Source organism: Anser anser (assembly GCF_964211835.1).
Source record: "Anser anser genome assembly, chromosome: 1".
NCBI classification, from domain to species: Eukaryota; Metazoa; Chordata; class Aves; order Anseriformes; family Anatidae; genus Anser; species Anser anser.
This window is the reverse complement of record NC_139720.1, coordinates 210781345-210804894: the sequence shown is the minus strand read 5'-3', so window position 1 is coordinate 210804894 and position 23550 is coordinate 210781345. Positions and strand designations below refer to the sequence as shown.

Sequence of the window (23550 nt, the reverse complement as noted above, 5' to 3'; positions counted from 1 at the left end):
TGCCAGGGTCCCCTGAGGACATTATCCGGGGTCCCAGGGCTCAGCCGTGAGACAAGATGAACCCTTTGAGCACCGAGGGCTCTGAGATCTGCACATGGACATCCCAAACCCACCTCATGCTGCCAGGAAGTGGATCCTCAAGAGGATTTCTTGGTTTGTTTGGCCGTGGTTAAGACTGAAGCTCTCTTAAAGGCTGCTACGTGAATGTTTCCCATTATGTGAGATGTTGTGCTTACCCGTTCCAAAAGCTCCAGCGAGACGGCAGTCATCCAAACAGTTGTGAAATACGTAACAGAGGAAACATTTACTCTCCTCTCTAGATCCATCAAGATCAGGTCGTGAAGTGGTGGGCTTAAACTGTTAGACATGAGGCCAGGCACTGAAAAAAAACTGTTAATGGTAGAGCAAATTCAGAGAGGATTAGCCTGTCTTGGGAGCTGGTGGTATCTCCATCACCCTTTTTATGAGAGAGCTAGTCTAACATCTCGACTAACATCCAGATTTAACATCCCGCCAGCCAGATGGAGAGGACAATGTGCTGAGGTCTCTGCCATCAGTTTTCCTGTCAAATCCTATACACTGATGGATAAATATCGATGTGTGAGCCTCGTGTCTCCATTAAGAATGCAGTAGCAAATTTCATGGTCCTCTGACAGCAAAGCTGCTGGTTTTGAACCAGTGTCTTCATTGCTATTGCTGGAGGGAAAGGATGAAGCATTAAATAAAGGGCTGGGGAAAAAAACGATGCTGTGCTTCACTGATGGGGAAAATCATGGTCTAGGGATCCTACTAGAAGGTAACAAATACTGCACCCGCATGGCACATGTAAACCTTCTGGTAAGAGCTCTGAAGGTTCAAACGTATTCAGAAGACACAGCTGGGGCAATTTGGCAATCGCTGGGCTTATGCCAGGTATATTTTAGTCCAGGTGACTAGGACAGCAGGATCAAATGTCATCTACACCACTCACCGGTGGCACAGAGCCCACAAACCCTCTGTGCTGGGTTACTCAAGAGCAGGCTCACCATGTCGCCATGTGAGAGCAGCATCAATTTTTTACCAGGGGGTGACCTCCTGCTGCCTCCGGATCTGATGCTGGTGAACTGAGTGTCGTGGATGGGCAAACACCTCTGTCTCAGGAAGGCATTCAGGGCATGGCACATGCGGGCACTTCTTGGTTAGGACCAGCCTGATCTGACAACTCTTGTGCTTCATTTCCATCCCCTCTCCTTTGCAACCCAGCTGCTGTTAGGCTGGGAACATATAGCAGGAAATACATGAGGAGAGCATCATTTCCGTTTTAACTTGCATCTTGTTTTATTTGTGCCTTCTGCAAACTGATCATAGGGCTGGATTTTTGGGGTTGTTTTTATGTAGTGTCAATTTGCAAGCTGTTATCCATTCATTTCTGCAAAGAAACGCAGGACTTGGAGTTGTTTGCAAACTATTTACATGTACATTTTACCCACGTGTGTAGTGCAGCAATCTGTTCATTTTTGCTCTTAAATTACTGTTATTACATCAGATAAATTAAGGGGATTGGACTCCTGAGCTGGGACTTTGCAGCAGATATGCCTGCATCTGAACATGACCGGTATGGACTCAGGGGCACTATGGCACTCGGAGAGCATCTCAGGCTATCTCTGTTCTCCAAAGAAGCGATGGATAGCGGTGCCTGTTCGTCTGCCAACACAGGACTATTTTTCCTTAATGTTTCCTTGTGGTCTCGACAGTGCCCTGCTGGGCAAATTGCTCTTTGCTGGCACAACCCCTGTGCTGTTTGCTTCACTGCTAACACCGGCTGCAACTTACCACCGGAGTCTTTGTTTAAAGTCCCGATTATGAACAGATCTCCCATGTGTGCATCTTTACAGCTGTTCTTTCTGGCCTTCCAACACGCTGCCAGTAGAGCTCTTTGAGTCAGGAAATAGTTTTTCCATCAGGGATCGGTCTCTGCAGCGCTGCAGTTTTTCTGGGATAAGAGGGCTGTGTCCTGGGAGAGTTTTGGTCCCTTTCCTACCTGAACTACTTAAACTGGTAAGGGGTTGCAGAGAGGTCACAGCGATATTGAGCTAATTCCCATGGCTAAGTTCATCTCAGGTTCATCTGACATTATTTGGGAATCTGCATGGAGGGCTAAAGTTAATGATTTCCTTTCCCAGAGCTCCCTGTAGAGTCAAAGGGAGGCAGAGGTTCCCTCAGAGGTGATGCAGAGCACCAAAGTTATAACCACTGACCACTCAGGGGACTTGAAATGACCGTACTTTTCTTCTAGACATCTCTCTCAGGGGTGTAAAGTTAGGTGGGGTGTCCTCAGCCACCTTTCCTGCTGGTCTTTGCATCCTCTTGGGAACAATTCCTCTCCTTCTGACACAAAAAGCTTACCCCGAAGGCAAGGAGACTCACATCAATCTTGTGACCTCATTTCAGGAGGAAGATGAGATAAAGCTCTTCAGATGGAGGCCAGTTCCACCAGCCTCAAGAGGATCAAGTTTGGGAAGCTGAAGGTGGTACGTCGGCACTTGCTGCAGAGGTACGAGCACCAGCCCTTCATCTCCTGCCTGGCGGGTTTCTACAGCTGCCGGTGGAAGCGGTACCAACGCAGAAGGACCGAGCCTGGGAAATGCTGCTGCAAGACGGTAAATTAGCTCAGAATCAGCAAAGACATTCATTTCTGCACTGGGAAAAGTCAGTCCAAGCTGAGAAGCAGTTGATGCTGTGGGTCAAAGGCCTCACCTCCCTTAGAGCCCAGCGCGGTCTCTTGGTGTCCTAGATGGCAGCTCCTGGGGCTGGAGGGCTTGCTGTGCTTCTCTGGCAGGCTCAGTTTGTCTGTGCCACCATGGAGAGAGTGTCCCCGTGTGGCTGGTGGTGTGGGGCAGCTGCGGGTCCCTGTGGTGCCAGCCCTGGTCCAGCAGGGCCACCCCGAGCAGGGGGCCCAGCCCCACGTCCAGGCGGCTGCTGGAGATCCCCAAGGAGGAGCCCCCAGCCCCTCTCTGGGCAGCCTGTGCCAGGGCTCCGGCACCCGCCCAGCCCAGCAGTGCTTCCTGAGGGGCAGAGGGCACCTCCTGGGCTCCAGGCTGGGCCCGGGGCCTCTGGGCCTGGCCCCGGGCACCCCTGAGCAGAGCCTGGCTCCGGCCTCTCGGCACCTCCCGGCAGTGCCGGTGGCCATGGCTGGCAGCCCCCGGAGCCTGCTCTGCTCCAGGCCCAGCAGCCCCAGCTCTCGCAGCCTCTCCTCATAGGAGAAGGTCGGCTTCAGAAGGTCCAGCATCAAGCCACGTGTTTCACGGACAGCCTAGAAGCAAGCAGTGACTGCTGTTTGCTCTGCTTGCTTTGGAGTGAACAAGGCTCTGACCGATTGTCCTTCGTCTCCCTCTCTAGCGGGAATGCGTGTTTTTCCCATTGCTCGTTGGAGCTTTCTGCTTTTCTCTCGTCTTCCTGTACATGTGGGGTGAAGCGAAAAATGACTACAACAACTTTGACTGGTAAGTGCCACGTTTTCCTCCTTTCCCACTCGGGTTTTAATGAGACACCCCAGGTAGGCCGGGCACTTCAGTCACGAGCCAAAGCTTTGGTCCCTTCACATCTTGGTTCTGGCACCCTAAATGAACTCCCAGGGTCTCCAGAGGTGCTGAGGCTCTGCCCTTTGCTTGGCTACGGTGTACAGGTTTAAGTGTGGATTTGTGAGAAAGATAACAGCCGCTGTTGCAAAAATGGTGAATGAAAGGGACTAAATGGCTCTTTCCTTCCCTTGGTCATCTTTCCTTTTTTCCTGTTCCCTCCGAAGAAGCATAGTGGCTGGCATCAGAGGTATTGCAGCAGCTATCGCAGAGCAAAGAGAATTTCATGTTCCCAGTCTGGAGACAGAGAAATAACCAGTGTGGTTTTATGCAAATCCTTTCCTTCTGCACTGTGTAGGTAGCAGTTATGTAAATCTGGCCCCTAAAATCAGATGCCATCCAGATAGCTCAAATACCATGAGAAGGGGAGGTGTAATAATGTTATTCATTGTTATAATAATATAATATATATAATATTATATATAATATAATATATAATACAAATATATAATAATAATTATATTATATTATATATAATATATAAAATATATATGTAATATATAATAATATATAATAATGTGTAATAATGTTATTCAGGTGTAATAACGTTATTGAGCCTTTGGATAGAAAGGAAAGCTTCCCTCTCTCTGCTTGGGATACGCCTCTGTAGCTCCTCCAGCTTTCTGGCGTTTTCTCCTTCAAATATATTTTCCCTGCAGCCCCTTCTGCTAACGTGCCACAAATGCTATGATAAGGTTTTATTGCTTTTTAGGTATAACTATGGGAACCTGGGCTTCTGGTTCCTCTGGTCTCTTGTTCTCCTGGTAGTGGCTGCAATCCTGTTCATGTACATCGCGCTGCTGTTGGTAAGTAAGGCTCCTGTTAAGGAGTGAGTTACGGGCCTAGAAAATAAATACAGGGATGGTTTAATGTGTCAGACCAAAGTTCAGCCTTGCCCTGACGCTTGACAGTAGCTACCTGGGGAGGACTGGGAACACAATGAGCATTTGTGGTACTTTCTCCCACCTGCGGATGAGCATTTTCAACACAGGTGTCTCTGAGCTAGATGTAGGTTCTGTGATTTCCCTCAGTGATTTCCCTTTGGTGAATTTGACCCATTTCTCCATCAAAACAAGGAAAGCTGTGCCTGTATTGGTTATGTGGAAGCTGAGTTTTGTTATTTGACAGCAGGGAAGTATGGAGATCTGAGTCTTGTAGTGGTGATGGGTTGTCAAAGTAGAGTTATTCCTCTAACCCTGAAGTGTAAAACTCATGAGAAGAAGGGAAACATTATCACTAAAGCTGCCTTGATTCTCTCTGCCTTGCTGGAGGGCTTGTCTCCAGTTGGAGACCGCAGATGTGGTCACAAAACACTCCTTAAATTTATGCCCAAAGAGGTTTATGTTCCTGAGGTCTTCACTTTTCCAAACTGCATTAAATTTTCCCCACTTTCAGTCTCATTCCTGCTCCAGCTTGCGTTTTGAGATGCCAGGTGCTGGGGCTGACGCTGTGGCTTTGACTCACCTCTGTGACCAAGGCAACTGGCTTTTATCATCAGTTCCTGCTGCTCCTACCCGTTCATTGACGTCTCATCATATAGCCAGCCTGTAAATTGCCCGTGGCAGGGAACCTCTCTTAGCCTTGCTCACGCAGTGCCCAACACAACAGATTTCCAAGGTCCTTTGTCCCTGCTGAAGTACAAATAAATAGTGATTTTATTTCAGTGCTAGCAATAAAATAACAAAGTGAGAAATAGGACAGCTGCTTGGCCATGCTACAAGCAATCAATAGCATTATAAAAGCTGTGGAATAACTTATCTTTAAGTAGGTCAAATAACAATATTTAATTACAAGGATTTTGAGGCGTGCTGGTGGCTGTAGAGCTTAATGTCTGTTATTTAGCTAGGTCTACCTAGCTTTCCTGGTGTTAATGGATCAGTGTGGGTAGTTTGGTGGTTGCAATGTTACTTTGGGCAACTCTGAGCTTTGCCAAAGATGCATGTGCGGTCAGGATCCATTTGCTCCTCATCTTCATGAAGCTGTTAAGTAACCCACCTAAAGTCACTGGGTATTTCTAAGGGCACTTGCCCTTCTTGCTTGCATCATTATGTCCATCGTGCCTAATTTGGCAAGACTCCTGCATGCACTGATGTTAAGTTCTGGGAGGCACAAGGCTGTTCGTGCTCCTGCTATCTCAAAATGTGCAGTGGCTTTCCACAGAGGCAAAAGAGGCAGGGCATGGCTACAGCAAGTCAGGGACCTCCCACCTTGGGGTGCATCAGGCTACTGCTATCCCAGCAAAAACATTCATCTCCAGAGGTTCAGCACTCTTGAGCAACCACAGCCAGCTGGCACTTCCCTGAGCACTTCTCCCTCCTACCCAAGTGATGTTCAGGGGGCGTAACACAGCAGAAATACCTTCTGCATTGAGCCACTGGTGGTTCCTGTGATGTGTGACTTCCCTACAAGACTGTTGGTATCACACATCGTAGCTAGACTTAGGTTAAACCATGGTCTGTTCTTCACCAGGTCTTAGGCACACGTAGAAACCCTTTTTGAACCATGGTGGGCTGTGACCATGTTGGCTCCGTGTGAAAACTTGCTTTTGCCTTGTTTCCTAAGAGGCTGGCTGTGCTGCCTGCCTGTTATTTCTCAACAGTTTTTGGCTGAATCAGCCAATTTCAATCACCTGGGACAGACATCCTGACCTGCAGGGACATGGGATGGGGATGTGGAGGAGGGAGGATTCCACGTGTTGCAGGAAGGACCAGAGATCTTCACCCAGGCAATGCTTCCTTGTGATGTTTTGCATCACTAGTCCCGTGTGTCAGAAAGCTGAGCACGCTGATGCCCTTGCTGGAGCAGAGTTTTTACAGCAAGCAGTGCTTGGCGTGGTTTTGTTTGTGAGCATCGTAGTCTCTTCCTCCACCCAACTGGGGCCTGGAGGCCTCCTTCCACGTCCTTATTGTGAACCACTGAAGCAAACACTCTTCTGCCCAGCAGCCACCAGTGGCTGAACAAAGTGCTGCACAACAAAGCACTTGCTGTCTGTGCAGAGGCTCTCTCCGCCTGCATGCATCAGTGTAATTTTCTTCAGACAATCAGTTTCAATTAATTTAATTGTTATCACTCCCAAGGCAATCTTCTCATCCCCATTAGAGCTAAAAGGTTAAGCTGCGGGGTCTTGTTGCAGGACAGTTCAGGCTCAGGGGAGAAGAAAAATACTTTCTTGTTCAGTCTTTCAAACACAGAAGATGATATTTGCCTCTCTGCAGTTAAACACATTCATTCCAAGGGGTTTTTGAGGAGGTAACTCCTGACTGTATAATGTAAAGGGGTTCAGATGTGCTGGGGCCTCTGCATTCATACGCTAAGAAGAGGACTCAAAATTGTACATTGGCACTGAAGCCCAAAGAGTGACCTCAAGCCTTCATCCCTGAGGGACTGGGGTATCATGGAAGCTCTGAAAGCCTGCATTTTTTTTTTTGCCAGAAAGTGAATGTAGAAACCTGGCTTGTGCTGTCAAGCCCCCATTGCAGTGAATCCCAGGGTATGTGTAGGAGCAGTTTGGAGGAGCCAGACCTGCTGGTGGTGGTTGTCCTTTGGCCTGAAGAAGTCTTGCTGTAGGTGGAACCGTGTGAGACACTGCTAAACACAGCTGCTCTCCATGGAAGAGCAGATCAGACAGGTCCTGAGGCAGCTTTTGAGGAGCCAGAGCACACAGAGGACAGATCTTGTCCACATCACATCATCTCACCGGTCCATCAAGACGTGTTCTCCTCCAGTGACCAGTGGAGCAACTGCAAGAGTTCCTCCTTCACCATCCGAGGATGAAACTTGGTGATTATTCTTCTTGTAAGCTGGTAATGAGCCGTTACCTCTATCTATAAAAATGAGCTTTTCCTCCAATGTCATCCCCAAATATGCTGCATCTTTTGTAGGAAAGTTACACAGGAGTAGCAGGGGAGAGTCTAGTTGAGCACGGCCTCTGAAGTAGGCGTTTGGATGCACCTTAGGCATGGACCAAGTCTTCGTAACATTGCTTGAAGAAAAGGGGAGATTTTGAAAGTGTCTTTTCCCTTCATTTTTCTAAAATGGCTTATTTAAATGTGCCTGGTTTAAGATCTTCAGCAGTAATTCAGTTCTCTGTGAACTGCTCCCGCGGTTACTCATCATGTCCTGGGTGTAGGATTCAATTAAAGGAGGCTGACATGTCAAGTAGCCCTTAAAGGCTGATCTGTATTCTCTGCTGAGCTTATCTTGCCTCAAATCAGCATCATCCTGGAAAGAGAGGGTATTTGTAGCTGGGTCGGAATCACCTTACATTCCTTTATAGTTGGGTTTCAGGAGAACAGCTCCCCTTCCCAGCACATTATTGCCCTAAATCTCTTTGTCCTGCTTTCACACAGTCCCACTGTGTTACAGTCTGCAAGGACCTGGATCATAAATTATCGTCTCAGTGGAGCACTGATGACTGCTAACAGATGTTTTTTCTCTAAACCCTCATATCTGGTGATACTGGTTCCCAGACCATCCCTTACACTTGTTGGGAAGCTTGCTCCATGCACCTGAGCATAGACCCACGTGTTTGCACAGCAGCAAGGCATCTGGGCTGGTGAAACTTGTCATCAGGTTCATCAGTTGTCTGTGACAACCTGAAGCTAGTCTCCAGAAGAGCCACGGACTGGTTTTCCTCATCCTTTACTTGGTGTTCAGGGCATCTCAGGTTGTCCCCTGCCCTGGCTGGGGTTTTTGCTGTCCTTAAGGGACCCTGATCCCCAAGGGCTCCAACCTGCCAGCAGGGAAAGGAGCACACCAGCCATAGGGCCACAGCTGGGAATTAAAAATTAACCTAATACAAACCAGAGGTTTTGAATCTCCAAGGCAGTTTTCCACGTTCTGAGATGTGCATTTCTTGCATTTCTTGCAATTACTGTCACTGTGTGCTTTCCTTTGCTCTCTGCTCTGTTTTTCTGTTTGTTTGTTTGTTTTGTGTTTTTGGTTTTTTTTTGAGACTTTTATTCCCTGAGCTGTCCCCCATGGATGATGTGCCTTTAGTGACAACAAATACATAGAAAAAAAGTAAGGTTGCTGCTCTATTTTTCATGTCATGGCTGCTGGCCCAGGCCATATTCTATATATCAGAGTGCAGTCACAAAGTGTGTACCCCAAAATGCTCAACTATCTGTCACCCATGAGAAGGTTTTGACCCTACAAGGCAGTTTTGGTGAGTGCTTGGCCATTTCAGGAACATATTTACTGTAGCAATAACCGCTTCTCTCCATCCACCTGTCCTGCCTTGCCATTGTGCACAAAGGTCTAGAGTAAAGTGACTTCCCTATACAAAAATAATTCCAGAAATGCCTCATTTTGTCATTTTGTACCAGGATGCAAACAATCTCTTCTTGCTTTCCCAGGTCCTAGCGATGTGTTTGCTTGCAGAAGGTCAGCAGCTGTACCTGCACTGGAGTCACAAGGTGGGGAGAGGGTTTTCTGGTAACCCTAACCATGCTTTAAACCATCAGCCTGTGGTGTTTCCCTGCATGCAAAACAGCTTAGATCATAGGAGAGAGGGAGGAGGTTAATCTTAGGAGGCTTTAAATATCCATACTAATGATATCTCCAAGTGAGCTAATCACCCCAAGCTCCCTGTGCAGTCAGATGAGGGAAATGAACCCTCCGAGGATGCAAATCATCCAGCTGGTCATAGACACTTAAATTGAGATGAGATGAATCACACCTAAAGTACCTTTTTTCCCCACTGGCTCTAAAAGGAGCCCGTGGTGACTCACTGAGGTGAGGATGTCTGCATTTGACATGCCTACATGTGGTTGCATGTAGACAAAGGCAAAGTTTCCATGAGGAGCACAGCGTAAGTCCCTGTAGCAGGACCCAACAGCTTTAAAAACAGTGGCTGCTTCCTCTGCAGAACAGAAACCTGGCTTTTCCAAGGCATCCTGGTGCCCCGTGTCTTTTCGTCTTGGGGTGGTTTTGGAAAAGCCACGTGGAGTTTGGAAGGCATAGAAACAACTCCTCAGGGAGCTGTTGCTGCAAAATGATGCTTTAGAAACCACCTTTCTTAAGAACTTCTTGAAAGCCAGGTGAGGCTTTTAAAAAATAAGCCATGAACCTTAGGGGAAAGCGTAATAAGATTGCAAATCTTGCTGTGAAGGGGAATAGTTGAATGTCAGAATACTCCATCCTCTGTTTCTTCATTTACACAGTGGAAACGATCAATTTTACTATCAAAAATGGGCTTCCAGAAGATCCAGAAAGCTGTAGAGCAATTTGTGGAAAATACCAACACTGCGTCCCTATGTGGAAGAGATTAGGGACTGATTATTAGGATGCTGATCTGTAGGATCTCCCTGAAGACTAGTTAGGGCCTTGGTTCCAGTTTCTACTTGTGTTTAGTTCTCAGCAGACAAATAAGGTTCCAGGAAGAGCCTGCCATCATAACTGCTTGGTACCAACCTGGGCAAGAAGCCACAGCACAGAATGAGCTACCCCTTCACTTTTCTTTTAGTTAAAGATTAAATTCTTATTTCTGAACTACAGAAAAGTTTGCAGTTGCTGAAGCCTCTTCCAAAGCAACTCAGCATAAGGAAGCTGTGCTGATGTCTCTTTTGGGTTTAACTTGGTGTTTCTGAGTTCAGCCAACTACAGAATTTAACGATAGTTGTTCATCTAGGCTCCATCTGCATCAACAGACAGAGAGAGGCATCCCTTATCATAAAGCAAGTGGAAATGGATCACCTCTGTAAATTCCTCTCTTTCTCCCGTGACTAGAGAGGGAGCCTTGAGGGCTGACTCAGGTTAGGTACTTAACTTGTAAAATCAGTTTTGCCATACAGAAAATCCAATTTATAGCACTGTGGGTCTGGTTTTAGTCCCATTAGATCTCTTTGTCTATGAAGTGGCACAGCCAAGCTTGTGCATCCCGAATGTATTGAGTCCAAGCTGATTAAAGAAGCCTGTTAGGCAAATAGATTGCACACCCTATGCAGAAATACCAAAGCTTATTAATGTCCTTTGTATCTCCCCAGATTGGGACTTTTCTTGTCCTGGGCTTCTCTATCACAGCCCTCTTCATATTATCTGTACTCTGGGGAGATCAGTGGAAAACAGTCCGCCTCTCATTCCAGGTAAGAGGTTTGTTTGAAAGGAGGTTCTTTGAAAAAAGCAACTGGTTTCTTGAAGTATTGTGTGGCAATCAGTGGAAAATATTCCATATGGTAAATGTTTTTCACATGGGTTTTCCTGGCAGTCTGTGCAGTTTTGCATAGACTTTTATTAAGACTTTACATTTCCCGTAGGAAGGAAGGAAGCCAAGACCTGAGGTTTGGTATCAAGCTATTTGTTTGATATAACATGTCTCCTTTGGGGAAGTCGTATCTTTTTTTCCCTTTTTTTTGGCAAACTTGTTTTAAGTGCACTGTTAATTAGCAGGTGCTGAGGGCAGGTAAATCAGATCCGTTTGGCTGGTGGGGTTACTGGAGTGAGAACTCACTCCCTACTCAGCTCATGCCAGCTCAGCAGCTTTTAGCATTAGCCCAATTTCAGTCTCCTGCGACCCAGAAGAACTTCATTCCCTGAGGAAGGGAATCAGGGCTAATGCACTGGCAAAGGTAAAGAGAAAGTGTCAGCTTCTCCTCCCCTTTTCAGACTCTAGGGGAGGAGGATGGGGAGAAGGAGACACAAAATCTTTTGGGTTTCCCACAGGTGTGGTTTATTTTGGGTGTTCATGCCCTTTGAGATGCTTCAGCTGCTGTTCCCAAAGGACACCAGTCTTTAGCAGATCCTGTGTTCTGTCCACTAGCCCTGCATAACTATCTCAAATATCCTGGACATCTCAGGTGGCACCTTTGTTTATGCAACTGCATCCTGCTTCTGGTCAAAAGAAGTTGGGATCAGGTATCCAGGGCAGACGTTCTCACACACAATGACATCTCTCAATGACTTCTGCTTTTCTTCAACCCTTACATTTTAGAGAGTTGGCCAAGCGGTAGGAAAGGCTGAGGAAATTCCGGTTTGTTGACATTAGATTGATGATTTAGTTGCAGTGGAGATGACTGTTACATGGATAAGATTGGACTGGATTAGATTGGATTAAAACTGGTGCTCTCTGGAAGATGTTCACAGGTTATGACGTAGTAGTAAAGGTGATTGTTTGCCAAACCATCCTGGACAAGGACAGACTTGTCCCTTTTGGCTGGTTGAGAGGAAAGGAGAGCTTTATACTGAAGTGAGGAGCACTCCTCAGTGCGGGGAACCAGCCAGGCACATCTCTCTGCCCTGACTCAGGAGGTGTTTTGTGGATCCAACCTGGGTGTGGGAGAGAAGATAAACTGCTGATGTCCACAGCAGGAGCCCATCTATGTGGGAGGCTGCAGCTGTGTTGGGGCTTGTTTCTGTCTGTATCCACACTTCATCCTTTGAATAAAATCCTTTTTTCTCCTTTCCAGATCACAGCCCCCTATCTCCACATAGGGGCAATAACTATCATGGTCCTCCTCTCCTGGCCCATGGCTCTGTATGCCATCAGAGCAGATAAGAAAGGTACAGTAGCTCTGCTTCCTGCTCCCTGTATGACAAAAGACACATATCAGTGTGGAAAATCAAGCGTGCAGGAGCCGTTTCCTCCCACATCCACATTCCAGCTAGAGTTGAATTTTAGTTTTTGAGTATTCCAGAGAAATTAGCAGGGCTGGGGCTTAGCCTATGCACTGTCTCGGGCCTGTCCATACTTGTTAGTGATTTGCATGCTACCTTGCAAAGTTTTGGTGTATACCAAGGTAGTGACAAGCCCTAAAGATAAGGAGATTAGCAAAAGTCCCCAAGTTCTAGATCATGCGTGAAAATTTGGTCAGAATTTTGCAGGAGAGAGCAACCAGTGTCCGAAATTGCTATGCTCAGTTTCACTGTCTCAGAAAGTCAGTCCATACTAGAGGATCTTAGGAGAAGCCAGATAGGATGGGGAAAAGAGCTTTCAGATTGGTTGTTAAGGAATTTTGCTTTCCTTTCCTGGTGTTATCCCTTTGAGAGCTCCAGGAAGTGTAAGGGCAAGGAGTCAAGAACAACTGCAGAAGAGCCTGGCTCTGGCTCTTTTTCTCTGACCCAGTTTCTCCATATATCCAGTGTTGTCTACATGACACCCATCTGCAGATGTTGAGTTGTAACAGAAACCATTGACTTCAGACAGAATGTGCTGGTGGGAGCATTTTGTTTCCTACCTAGGAATTTCTCTACATTTAACTGCACCTGGGGGTAGGGAGGAACATGTTGGGACCCAAGACTTTACAACCCACTGTGCCTAATGGTCACTCAACTCCATACATTGACTTGGTGTAACCCCAAGTTCTTTCAGAGCCACTAATACAGTGTGCAGAGGGGTGGTGGTACCCACCTAAATAAGGAATTTTGGTGCACAGGTGCTTCTCAGAGGAACTGTTTCATTCTCTGAGGTGAAGGTTGCCCACTGGGACTCTTGAGTAATATGTCAACAGACTCCAGAGACCATAGGTAATGACTTGGCAGGTTTCTGAGATGCAGTACCCATGCAGTCAGTGTCAGTAGGAGACTGCATGTCACATACAGAAAGCCACTGACAGCAGTCTGAAGGAACCAGGGAAGCATTCACCTGGAGGGGAATGAAACTTTAAAATGTTGCCTGCTCTTATTTGAGTAAGAAAAAAAAAAAAAAAGCATCCTTCTGTTGAGGATCATTCCTCTACAGGTGGGGGAAATTGCATTGCATCATCTCCAATGAAAAAGAAATGAAGGCTGTGTCTTGCTGGAAGGCATAGTGAGATGCAATTGCAGCACAAAACTTGCAATCCTAGCCTAAACAGCCCAAATCCTTCTTTGTCCTGGACTGTATTGTTTGGACAGACGGTGAAAATTAGGGGAAGAAGGGATGGAAAATGGGATGGGACAAAGCCCAACAGTTACTTAGCTGGAGGGCTGTATTAAAAGTCAAGCTGCAAGGCAAACGCTGTGCTACCAAATGGATTAACTCTAGCATTCCTCCTTCAAATTTTTGCAGTTGTTCAGGTGGTAATTGTTGGTCCATACCTGGCTATCCTTCTCTTTCTTTTCTTGATACCTCTGGGGATGTACTCTCCTTGCATCAGAGAGGAGGGGACACTTGGACCAAAGCCAGCCCTCATTGGACACCGCGGAGCACCGATGGTAGGTTTGGAGAAGCTATTTTACATCATTTCCTCATCCTGTGTGCTGTTGCCTTCATCATCATCATTTTTTCCCCCCAAGAAATCAATGGAGGGTGGAAAGGGAGACATTTCCGTTTGGAACTGTGTGCCAAATGATCGCTCTGTGGGTTTGCTAACAGGGAACCCTGAGAGACATGGTGGGTTTGGTGGCTAAGGTGGAAGAAAGCAAACGGGAGACTTTAACAAGATAATGGTGGTCCTTTAATACAAAACAGGCGTTACAAGGAGACAGAAAGTATTTACAGAGTCCTCCAGAGTGTGTCTAAAGCCAGTCTGCTCATGGCCCATTTTTTTTCCCCAGCTGGCACCAGAAAACACTGAGATGTCATTTCAGAAGACAATTGAACATGGTGGGGATGGTCTTGAAACAGATGTCACCATTAGGTAAGGGAAAAACATCACACTTCCCAAAGCAGATACTTCTTCTAAGAGTTGCCTTTGGAGCCATGTAATTTTGGGCAATTTGGTTCTGCCAACGGCTGGGACAGGGTCCCTCAGCTGCTGCATGATGCTAAGGGCTGTGGGACATGGCTCTTCTCAATAAGCTCTTATCTAACAGTCATTATTTCTACAGTATATTTTAAATACTTTTGCAACATACAGAGACAAGTTCCTACTGTAGTCTGACTTCCAGGCCTCACTGAAGGTCTTATCAGGCCTAGAAACCACCAGAAAATTGTATTTAGACCTGTGCCATCATTGATATAATTACTAGACCTTTAATTACCTTTGTGTATGGGACTCCTTGCCATGACCTTCTAACCTACTGGGCAGGATGAGCAGTTTCCAGGCACTAAGTAACTAAAATACTAATACTTAGGTGTTCTATTAATAAAGACCTTTCTATAAAAGAGAATTTTGCCTTTCTATCCATTTAAACTTCAGTCCTCTGAAACCTGTAGAAGCACTTTGGTGTCAGCAAAAAGAGCCTTTGGCCACAAGTTACTACCCATTTTCTTTTAGGGGCTGGCAGGCATAAATGCCACCATCTCCACTTTGCCCCTGAGAAAAATGAGTCACAGTGAGGTACAGCTTCACCAAGGTCACCCAGAAATATTTAAGCTTGAAACAGTTTGGTATCTTGAGTGTCAGCCTTCTTTCCTACCCTACCCGCTGCTCTAAGGGAGGCTGTACTGCTGCATTCATGGTGGCCCACACGTTGTTCTCACCTGGTTTGACTCTGCTTGTGCCATGAATGATCTCCACTCCAGGTGACCTGAATTCTTGCTCTCCAACAGCTACGACGGAGTTCCTTTCCTCATGCATGACAGCAGCCTGAGGAGGACAACCAACATCAGGGAGGTCTATCCCAACGACACTGCTCAAAATGCAGCCTTGTTCTCCTGGGATACCCTGAAGGAGTTGAATGCTGGAGCATGGTTCCTTAAGGCAAGCACCATAAATGACTGTGATGTTGTAGAAGAGACACTGGCTGGCTACAGCTTATTAGTATGAAAGTTAGGAGAGAAACTTTTGGTTGAGCCCACACTTAGTTGGTAGAAGTCATTCAGTTGGGGGTCTCCTTGCTTTGTCCTTTTGGCCTTTAGGCCTAGGAGACCTATTTTGTTTGGCTGGTGGGTGTTCTTGTAGCTCCTTATCATGGCAGCAGCAGAACAGATGGTCTGGAGAAAGAAGAAAACAGGTACTTGTGCAAGGTGCTGTGTGTAATACGGTTTACGTGATGGGACAGAGAAGAACAGCAGAGCTAGCTACACAATTTATGTCCCAGAAGCAGTGTCATCTGGGTTAATTATCCATGTTTCTCAGGTAGAAGAGCTAAGCAGAATAGAATATCCTCACCTACTGAGGGTTGATGCCAAACTTTTTCGCTTACAGAGGTATGAAATGTTTGCATGCAGCTTGCTCCTAGATATGACTGGCTGACTGATTTCCTTTTTACATCTGTTTGTTTCTAGGACAAACCCTTTTCATGCATGGGCTCACTGTCAAGGGCAGATCAAAACCAGGCAATGAATCAGTCAATTTACAAGCTAAGTAATTTCTTGCGCCTTGCAGACAGTCAGAATAAACTTGTTATATTTGATCTCTACCGCCCTCCAGAGAAACATCCTTACAGGTACTCGTGGATCAACAGAACCCTGGAAGTCATCCTCAATGAGTCCGGGATTAGACCCAATCTGGTAGGCTGGCCCAGTTGAAGACCTATTGATGGACAATATTGTCAAACTCAATCTGGCCTACACTGAAATGTCCAGTGAAGATATCCGGTAGGTTGCAGTTTCAGCCCGAAGTGCTGTTGTCTAGAGGATATTTGCTTCATGTGTGTGGCAATGCCTCCCTCCGGTGACCAGCTCTAGGATCTACAGCATTTTTGGCAAGAGCTCTTTTAGGTTGTGGCCAACCCTGTTACATTTTGGAGTTGAAGGACTTTATTTCATTCCTACTGTATACCCCGTGTAGGGCCAAGAGGTAGCATACGTAGCAAGGAGGGTAGCACCCCTCCTTGTCCAAGTCCATATCTACTTCACTGGGATCTAAGGATTTGCTGACTAGAAGGATGCAGGTGTCTCCAGGTTTCTACACATGCCATCCTCAGTATTGCTAATAATGAACCATAGAGAATGAACAAACAACTATTTAACCTCCTATGGCCTCCACAAACATCGGTGTGAGTGCATAATGCTGTGGTGAGAGAACACAACACTCTTGTAGATGGTATTTTGGAGACTTCATTATTGTCTCTGTTGCTACCAGTACTCTGTTGCTTGGGACACACTAACAGTGTAATCTCTCCAATGGAAAGCTCCACATTTATTGAAGGATTCTCCAAAATGGTTGTCTTACATAAACAGATATTTTTAAAAACACATATGAAATGTCTTACCTATCCAGCTCTCCTTTTGTAAACAGGATTTTTTGTTCTTTCCCATGCTCAAAAGCATTGAAAAATAATTAAAAACAAGTATAAGAAAACGTTTAGCCCTTTGGATAATAATAATGTCCATGTTTTCTTAATGATAATTTTCCCAACATTTAAAATGCTAGGTAGATCCATCTGGGTAAATCTGGGTAAATCCTGGGCAGACTATAGATAAATTTACAAATACTCATACTGATGATACATTCCCTTAGAGTTATACAGAGAAATGGTATCACTTCATATTAAATTTCAGTAACTTATAAGGACATCACAGATGGCCAGCTGTTGCTGCAAACATAAGAAATGTGAATAATGACCTTGAAGATTATTTTAAACACACTATTGGGAGATGACAAATGCATTTTTAGGTGGAATACTGAATATGAGCTGGCAGCCCCCAGCTGGATTGTCCCCCTGGGCCCCGCTCTCGGGAGGCCCCCCCTGCAGCGCTGCGTTCAGCTCTGGGCCCAGCACAAGGACACGGAGCTGCTGGAGCGGGCCCGGAGGAGGCCGCGAGGATGCTCAGGGGCTGGAGCAGCTCTGCTGTGGGGCCAGGCTGAGAGAGCTGGGGGTGGTGGGCCTGGGGAAGAGAAGGCCCCGGGGAGAGCTGCCAGCGGCCTGCCAGGGCCTGCAGGGGGGGCAGGGAAGCTGGGGAGGGACTCTTTGTCAGGGCTGGGGGGACAGGACGAGGGGCACCGGCTGGAGCCTGGCAGGGGGGAGGCTTCGGGGAGGCGTTGGGAAGAAATTCTTCCCTCTGAGGGCGCTGAGGCCCTGGCCCAGGCTGCCCAGAGGAGCTGGGGGTGCCCCAGCCCTGGCGGTGCCCAAGGCCGGTTGGAAGGGGCTCTGGACAACCTGACCTAGCAGGAGGTGTCCCTGCCCATGTAGGGGTTGGAATTAGATATTATCAACCGATTATTGGCTGGTTGGGCTTCCTTTCTGTTCCTGACCTACGTCCTATAACAAGTTAGGACAGAATTGCCATACAGAATTGCCAGCTCTCCTTGATTCAGCCCAAAGGAAGTACTAACCTCCTTGCTTTCCTTAATGAAGGCAATTGCCTCTTGGTCTTTTAAAGGAAATACGCTGAGGCAAACATCACCACCAACCTCTATGTGATCAACGAGCCGTGGCTCTTCTCCCTGGCGTGGTGCTCGGGGGCACACTCTGTGACCACTAATGCTGTCCACACGCTGAAGAATCTCAGCCAGCCCCTCTTCCTCATGGTAAGCAGTGATCCTCCCTTGTTCCCGGGGTACAAAATGGGGGGCAGATATTCATGGCTACCTTTAGAGACCATGGGCTGATTTGTGCATGAATAAAGTCCCTCTGCATGCAGACGGACTTAACATGAACCTGGTTTACCTCATTCCTCTGAGCCATACCAGGTATCATCACCCTCATTTCCTGGTTCTTTTTGGTCCATGGAGAAGAACCCTGGTTGGCTGGACTTGGAGACTCAGGCCTGACATGAGGGAAAATAAGTCATACTGAAACTTGTCTAGGGTTAAAGGAAGGGGCCTTTGAGGGTACATGTGGATATCGCATGAGGATTTCAATCTCTAAGCTTCTAAAGAACCTTATTGCTGTCAAAAGTTCCTAAATCCCAGGAACGCCTACATTCCTTCTCAACTTGGTCTGTTGTCACAAGCCCAAAGGGAAAAAAAAAAAAAAAAAAACCTGCTGTGAGGAACTTTTCACATTGCTTGTCTGCCCTCTACTGTGCCTTTGACAACCTATAGGGCTACGGAGCACCTGGGTCACTGGTCTCACCAGAGTCCCTGCATTCAGGTTACCACTCTGAATGACTGGTTTCACACTCTTGAAGTAGATTTTACAGTGCTTCCATCTCCCACCCAGAAAACCGCATCATTTCAGTCCATTCTGAGGGCGGGAGTGGTCTGATGTGAGGACAAATCTTCAGATGCTCTTGGACTTGAAGCAGGAGCCAACCCAGCCCCTCTCTGGTTTTCACTTAAGTACAGTTTTTCCAGGGGCAGCCAAATGCCATCTGTTGATATTAATGTCATAGGGAAGCAAAGGAAACTACAGGGCCTGCCTGTCCAAACAAGTCCCTGTTGTATTTACTGTGATGTGGTCCAGTCTCCTTGGCCACCCAGCGGACTTGTCCTTATTGAGACTGATGATTTTGCACCAACACCCACTGGCAGGTGACCTCTTTAAAATGCCACCAAATACCTTAAACACCGTAAGGATATTACTTCACATGCACACCAGGGAGCTGAATTGCTAGGATCAAGAAGCAAGGAGGAGCTAGAGCAGCTTTCTTGCGTATTTCGGGGTCCTTGGTGTTGGACACGTCCTCTGTTGTTCCCTTCCAGACGCCGCAGCAGTACAACATCATGTGGATCCTGACGGACCTGGCCTCTGTGCTCCTCATCTCACTCATCTTCGCTCTGCACTGGTAACTACTGAGCTGCTAGTGGCCGTGCTAGCCTCATCTGTTGTCCCCCTTGGAGGAATGAAGGGATGCTTTCAGTGACCTGAAGGGTTAAAACTGCTCTAGAGGACATCTTCCTCTTCAAGAATTAGAAAAAAAAAAAAAAAAAGGCCTTAAAGTCTCCAAAAACCTCTGCACTGCTCCTGCTTGCTATATATTTCCCTTTCCTTTTGGTAACTCAGACATCACCTACCCAAAGGATTCAGTGCAGACTTGGTGTGTTTAGAGTAGCAGCAGAATCCAGTTATCAAAGCTGGAAAACGAACTGATTTTTCTATTTTTTACTATTTAGATTATTTGGACATTGGATGTAACTTAGGAGGAGAGCTCTCATTGTTAATATTTGTGCACCTCATGTCTCTGTCTGCATATATCAGAGTCACTGAGGAATCCATCCTCCCAGACGAACTATCTGAAATATGAAATATACCCAGAAATACCTGAGTGTCACAGACACTATTTTCTTTCTTTCTGTGCTGTCCAAGACATTATCTATGTTTAATAACGGAGAAACTGGGGTCAGGCTGCTGGATGCTCAGCTCTGCCGTGGTTGGATCAGAAGCCAGGCTGTGCTCCTACAGCAGGAGGTGCTGGGCTCAGCTCTTCACCTGCCTGTGGGTGGGTGGAGGGACCAGACCAGCCAGCTCGGGGCTGTTTTCTGCAGGGGTGCTGGGAGCACAGCTCTGCTGCGGGTCACAGCAGGGGGAAAGATCAGGAAGATCCTGGGTGAGCAGCCTGGCTTGCTTATAAGCATGGCGTGGTTATGTGGAGTGCTTTGGTGTGGAAAAGGAGAGACAGCTATACTTTTGCTTTGGAAGGCTGGAGAGGGATTAGTCAAAAAGGCGCCTTCAAAATGCTGTTTTACACGTGAAACGTGGACACTTTGACATCACAGCTGTGCATCAGGATCCCTTCTCACTAAAAACTTGAGCAAACCCTCAGGTACCAGGCCAGGTCCTGCCCTGACAAAGTAGAAAAAGGGTGATCGGGGCTCCAGGGAGCTGCGGGGGGAACCACAGCAAGCAGTGGCCTGATCCAAGCACTTTGCCCCTGGCAGGTGGCGAGAGCGGAGTTTCTCCTGCTGTGCCCATGATGGTGGCTCGATGCTGGAGAGCGGCACCTACAACAAGTTCAGGACAGGTGAGCGGGGTGAGGGGGGGCAGGAGATGGATCCTGCTCGGGGTCACCTCTGTCACGCCCATGTCGTGGTGAAGGATGGATGGGTTATCTCAGCATGGGTGCAGTGCTGTGGTTCCTCCCCAGTGATGAACATCACTTTTCATCAAAGCCATGAGCAACCTTGAGCTCTGCTTCAAGCAGAGGTTGGACCAGAGAGCTCCAGAGGTCCCCTCTGACCTGCTTTACTCTGGGATGCTGTGAAAAAAGAACAGAAGGGCACTGAGCACTCTCAGATCTCCACGGCAAGGTGGGGTCTGTTGGGGATACCCCCATGCGCCAGATTTCTGGACTAAAGGAGCAGACAAAATGACCCAACCTGGGCTGCAGGATTTTTTTTGGCCAAGCTGTTTGCTTGTGACTGCTGGCAAAATAGCTGGAGGTGTGTCAATAGCTCACTGCTTGTCTTCTGTTGCAGAGCTCAGCAACATGCCTGCTGTCGTGGCCTGACGCGGGCAAGGAGGAGGTGCAGACCTGCCATCTCGCGGAGGATCGGAGAGCAAAGCCTGCCCTGCTGCCCCTTGCTGAGGTGCAAACAGCAGCCTGCCTGGCTAGGGGCAGCCATTTGCCACCACGACCCCGATGGAGATGAGCACTGACCTTGTTCTCCTGTTGCTTTCCTCTCAGTCCCATGCCTGGCAGGGATCCCTGGGGTGTAAAGGAGCACAGATGGGGCTGCGTCCATGACGAAGCTGTGCACCACGGTGAAAGGATTAAACCTCCCTGGCAGGATTCGTGTAGGAACCACCATTTCCCTCTGAGACCACTGTACCTCATCCTGTAAGCCCTCCTGCAGTGTGTAAGCCCTCTGTTTGTGCAGCTTTGTTTTTATCTTCGCTGCAAACACCCGAGCACCCTCTGGTCCTCCTTGCCCTTGGTTGTCCACATCTCTCCAGTCTCCTGTCCACACACTCCCTTCCTCCTCTCAGGTCTGCTCCAGCCCCAGGAGCTCCCCAGCCCCACCACGACGGTCAAGTGCTGCTGGATGGTTCACCAGGGTCTGTGCCTCTCCATAACACAGGCAGGGACAGCTTAGGTTTTCCTTTCCCCTCCTCTAGTCCTGCCGTAAACCCCAATGGGACAGACTTCACCCTGGCTGTGGGTGAGGGAGTATTTTCCACAGATGCTAAAGGATTTCTTGGTGCCTTGGCCATGTGACTACCGGGACAGTAACCAGGAGCACAACACTTCTTCATCGAGCTGGGTGTGAACTGGTTCCACGAGGTGTCCTGTTTGCTTTTCCCTTGGGAAGGTCTTTGTTACCTGCTCTGCATCCTGGGATTTATTCCGATTTTCATTTCTCCCGGTGGCTGCTGGCACATACAGGGAAGGAATTCCATGCCTTGTTCTGCAAGGGAGATGTGAACATCTCCAGGTTTAAGCCATACATTTCTACTTGAACAGATAATAAAAACTTTTTTTTTTTTTCTTTTGTAAATTTTAGGTGATGTTTTAAATACAGTTTGGCTCTCCAATCCTGTTTTGTTCTTATTCTAGGGGATTGGGAAAGGGGAAGAACGTGGCATTCAGATCATCATCATTCAGAGGTGTGTTTTTGCTGATTAAACATATCATCACAAATAAAAGGTGAAAGGGAAGTACAGGGTTTCAAAGTTAACTGTGCTGAAAAGCACTCAAATTTTCTAAGCTTGCAATTTTGAGGTATTTTGGAGGCTAGATGTGCGAAAAAGCAGTAGCTTCCCTTGGAAAAGGGCAAAAGGATTGGTGTAGAGCAGCTCCAGATCTATGAAGCGTGCAGAAAGGATCCTAATGATGGTGTTAGCTCCCTACCCCCCTTCTTAATTTTCTTAATTTTTGTGTCCACTGACGGTTCGCTCCCCCTTGCCGGATATTCTCACCAGGAGCCCCGTTCCACCAGAAGTCCTCTCCCTGCTGAGGACCTGGGGGCCCTGATCCCACCCGTGGAGCCACCACCACGACCGCACAGTGCAGGACAGCCTCCCGCAAGCCACTTTATGCCTTTTAATGAGAATATTTCACTTGGACATACGTTTTTTTTCGTGTTACATTGCTCGGTGTGAATACAAAGAGGCCAGCAGATGCTAATACATATGACACACAGGCACACGCACACAAGAGTCCCAGCACCCCCTAAATGGTGGGGTGCACGGGAGGCCAACAGAGCTGTGAACGAAGGGACGAGGGTGGCGGTGGGGGAAAGCTGGCCCAGACCAGCACTGGAGAACATTGCTAGGCTGCATCGTCTACTGAGCGTGTTGTGGGCGGCAGGGGTGGCTGGAGGCTCGTCGTGGTGGTAAGGGGGATCTCCTAGCAGCCCTGGCTGGCTGGTGGACGTCTCCAAGCAGCATTTTGTTTGCTTTGGTGGAGAGACCGAGGTCCAAAGCCACTGCTGTATCCCCGTCAGATGCCGTGCTCCTGGTGGCCTGGCAGGTAGTGCTCCTGGTGCCACAGCGCTGGGAGACTGAGCCCAGTAAGCCCAGCAAGGGTTACTTGAGCTTAACTGGTTAGTGACACCAACATCAGCTCTCAGCAGACACTTCTCACCCCTCCTGATGCCACCTGCCCAGGAACGTGCTCCTCTGAAGCCTGGATTTTGGAAAGGCACCCCATGCTCCTTCCCCTACCTCCCCCCAGACGCGACATGCCTTTAGCCTCCTCTCTGCCGGCAGGTCCCAGCTCTGGTCCAAAGGAGCTGCTCCACACTGCGTGGTGCTGGGTGGACAATGGGACAACCAGCCAGCAGATCGGCAGGGCCAACCAAAGATGGAGAAAAACCCTCTGAAATCATGGGCCTGTGCTCTCTGAGAGTGCTTCAGGCTCCAACCGGGACTGGCAGAGAGCCCTTTTATACAGCAACACACACAAAAGCACAACAAAATCATTAAGTTTTTTCCAGCTGTGATGGCCAAGTCCGTGTTTAGATCAGAGCCCTTTCTGCACATGGGCTTGGCCACAATCTTCCAAGAGCAGGAACTTCGAAATCCCTACGTCCACGTTGAAGCTTGCAGTAAAGATCCTCCCAGGGTTAATTTGTCTGGACACAAGGGGGGCAAAAGGAGATGACATCTTCTGAGCTTCACTTCCAGCTTAGCCCTTAGGTTGGGGAAGATGTGCCCCAGTCACTGGCTGTCACGGTGCCAGGGGGATCCTAGGGCGAGGAATTGTCCTGCAGGTCGCCCTCAGCCCTGAGTCATCGTCCAGATACCAGCGCAAATTGCGGGATATTTTTTTTTCTTTTTAATATTTTAAAAAATAAATAGAAGA

General features: G+C 47.7%; 1 protein-coding gene across 1 annotated transcript; it reads left to right on the top strand.

Annotated features, from left to right (window-relative positions):
• Nucleotides 1-1256: 1256 nt before the first annotated feature.
• On the top strand, nt 1257-23330 carry LOC310898731 (glycerophosphodiester phosphodiesterase domain-containing protein 5-like). The gene is given in 16 exon segments (XM_083834123.1): nt 1257-2639; nt 3379-3482; nt 4330-4423; nt 8975-9034; nt 10604-10702; nt 12023-12116; nt 13603-13748; nt 14091-14173; nt 15028-15178; nt 15706-15938; nt 15940-16017; nt 17746-17893; nt 19010-19092; nt 20186-20268; nt 20723-20833; nt 20932-23330. Coding segments are annotated over 15 exon segments (1671 nt in total). The 5' UTR covers nt 1257-2456; the 3' UTR covers nt 20755-20833; nt 20932-23330.
• The last annotated feature ends 220 nt before the right edge of the window (nt 23331-23550 follow it).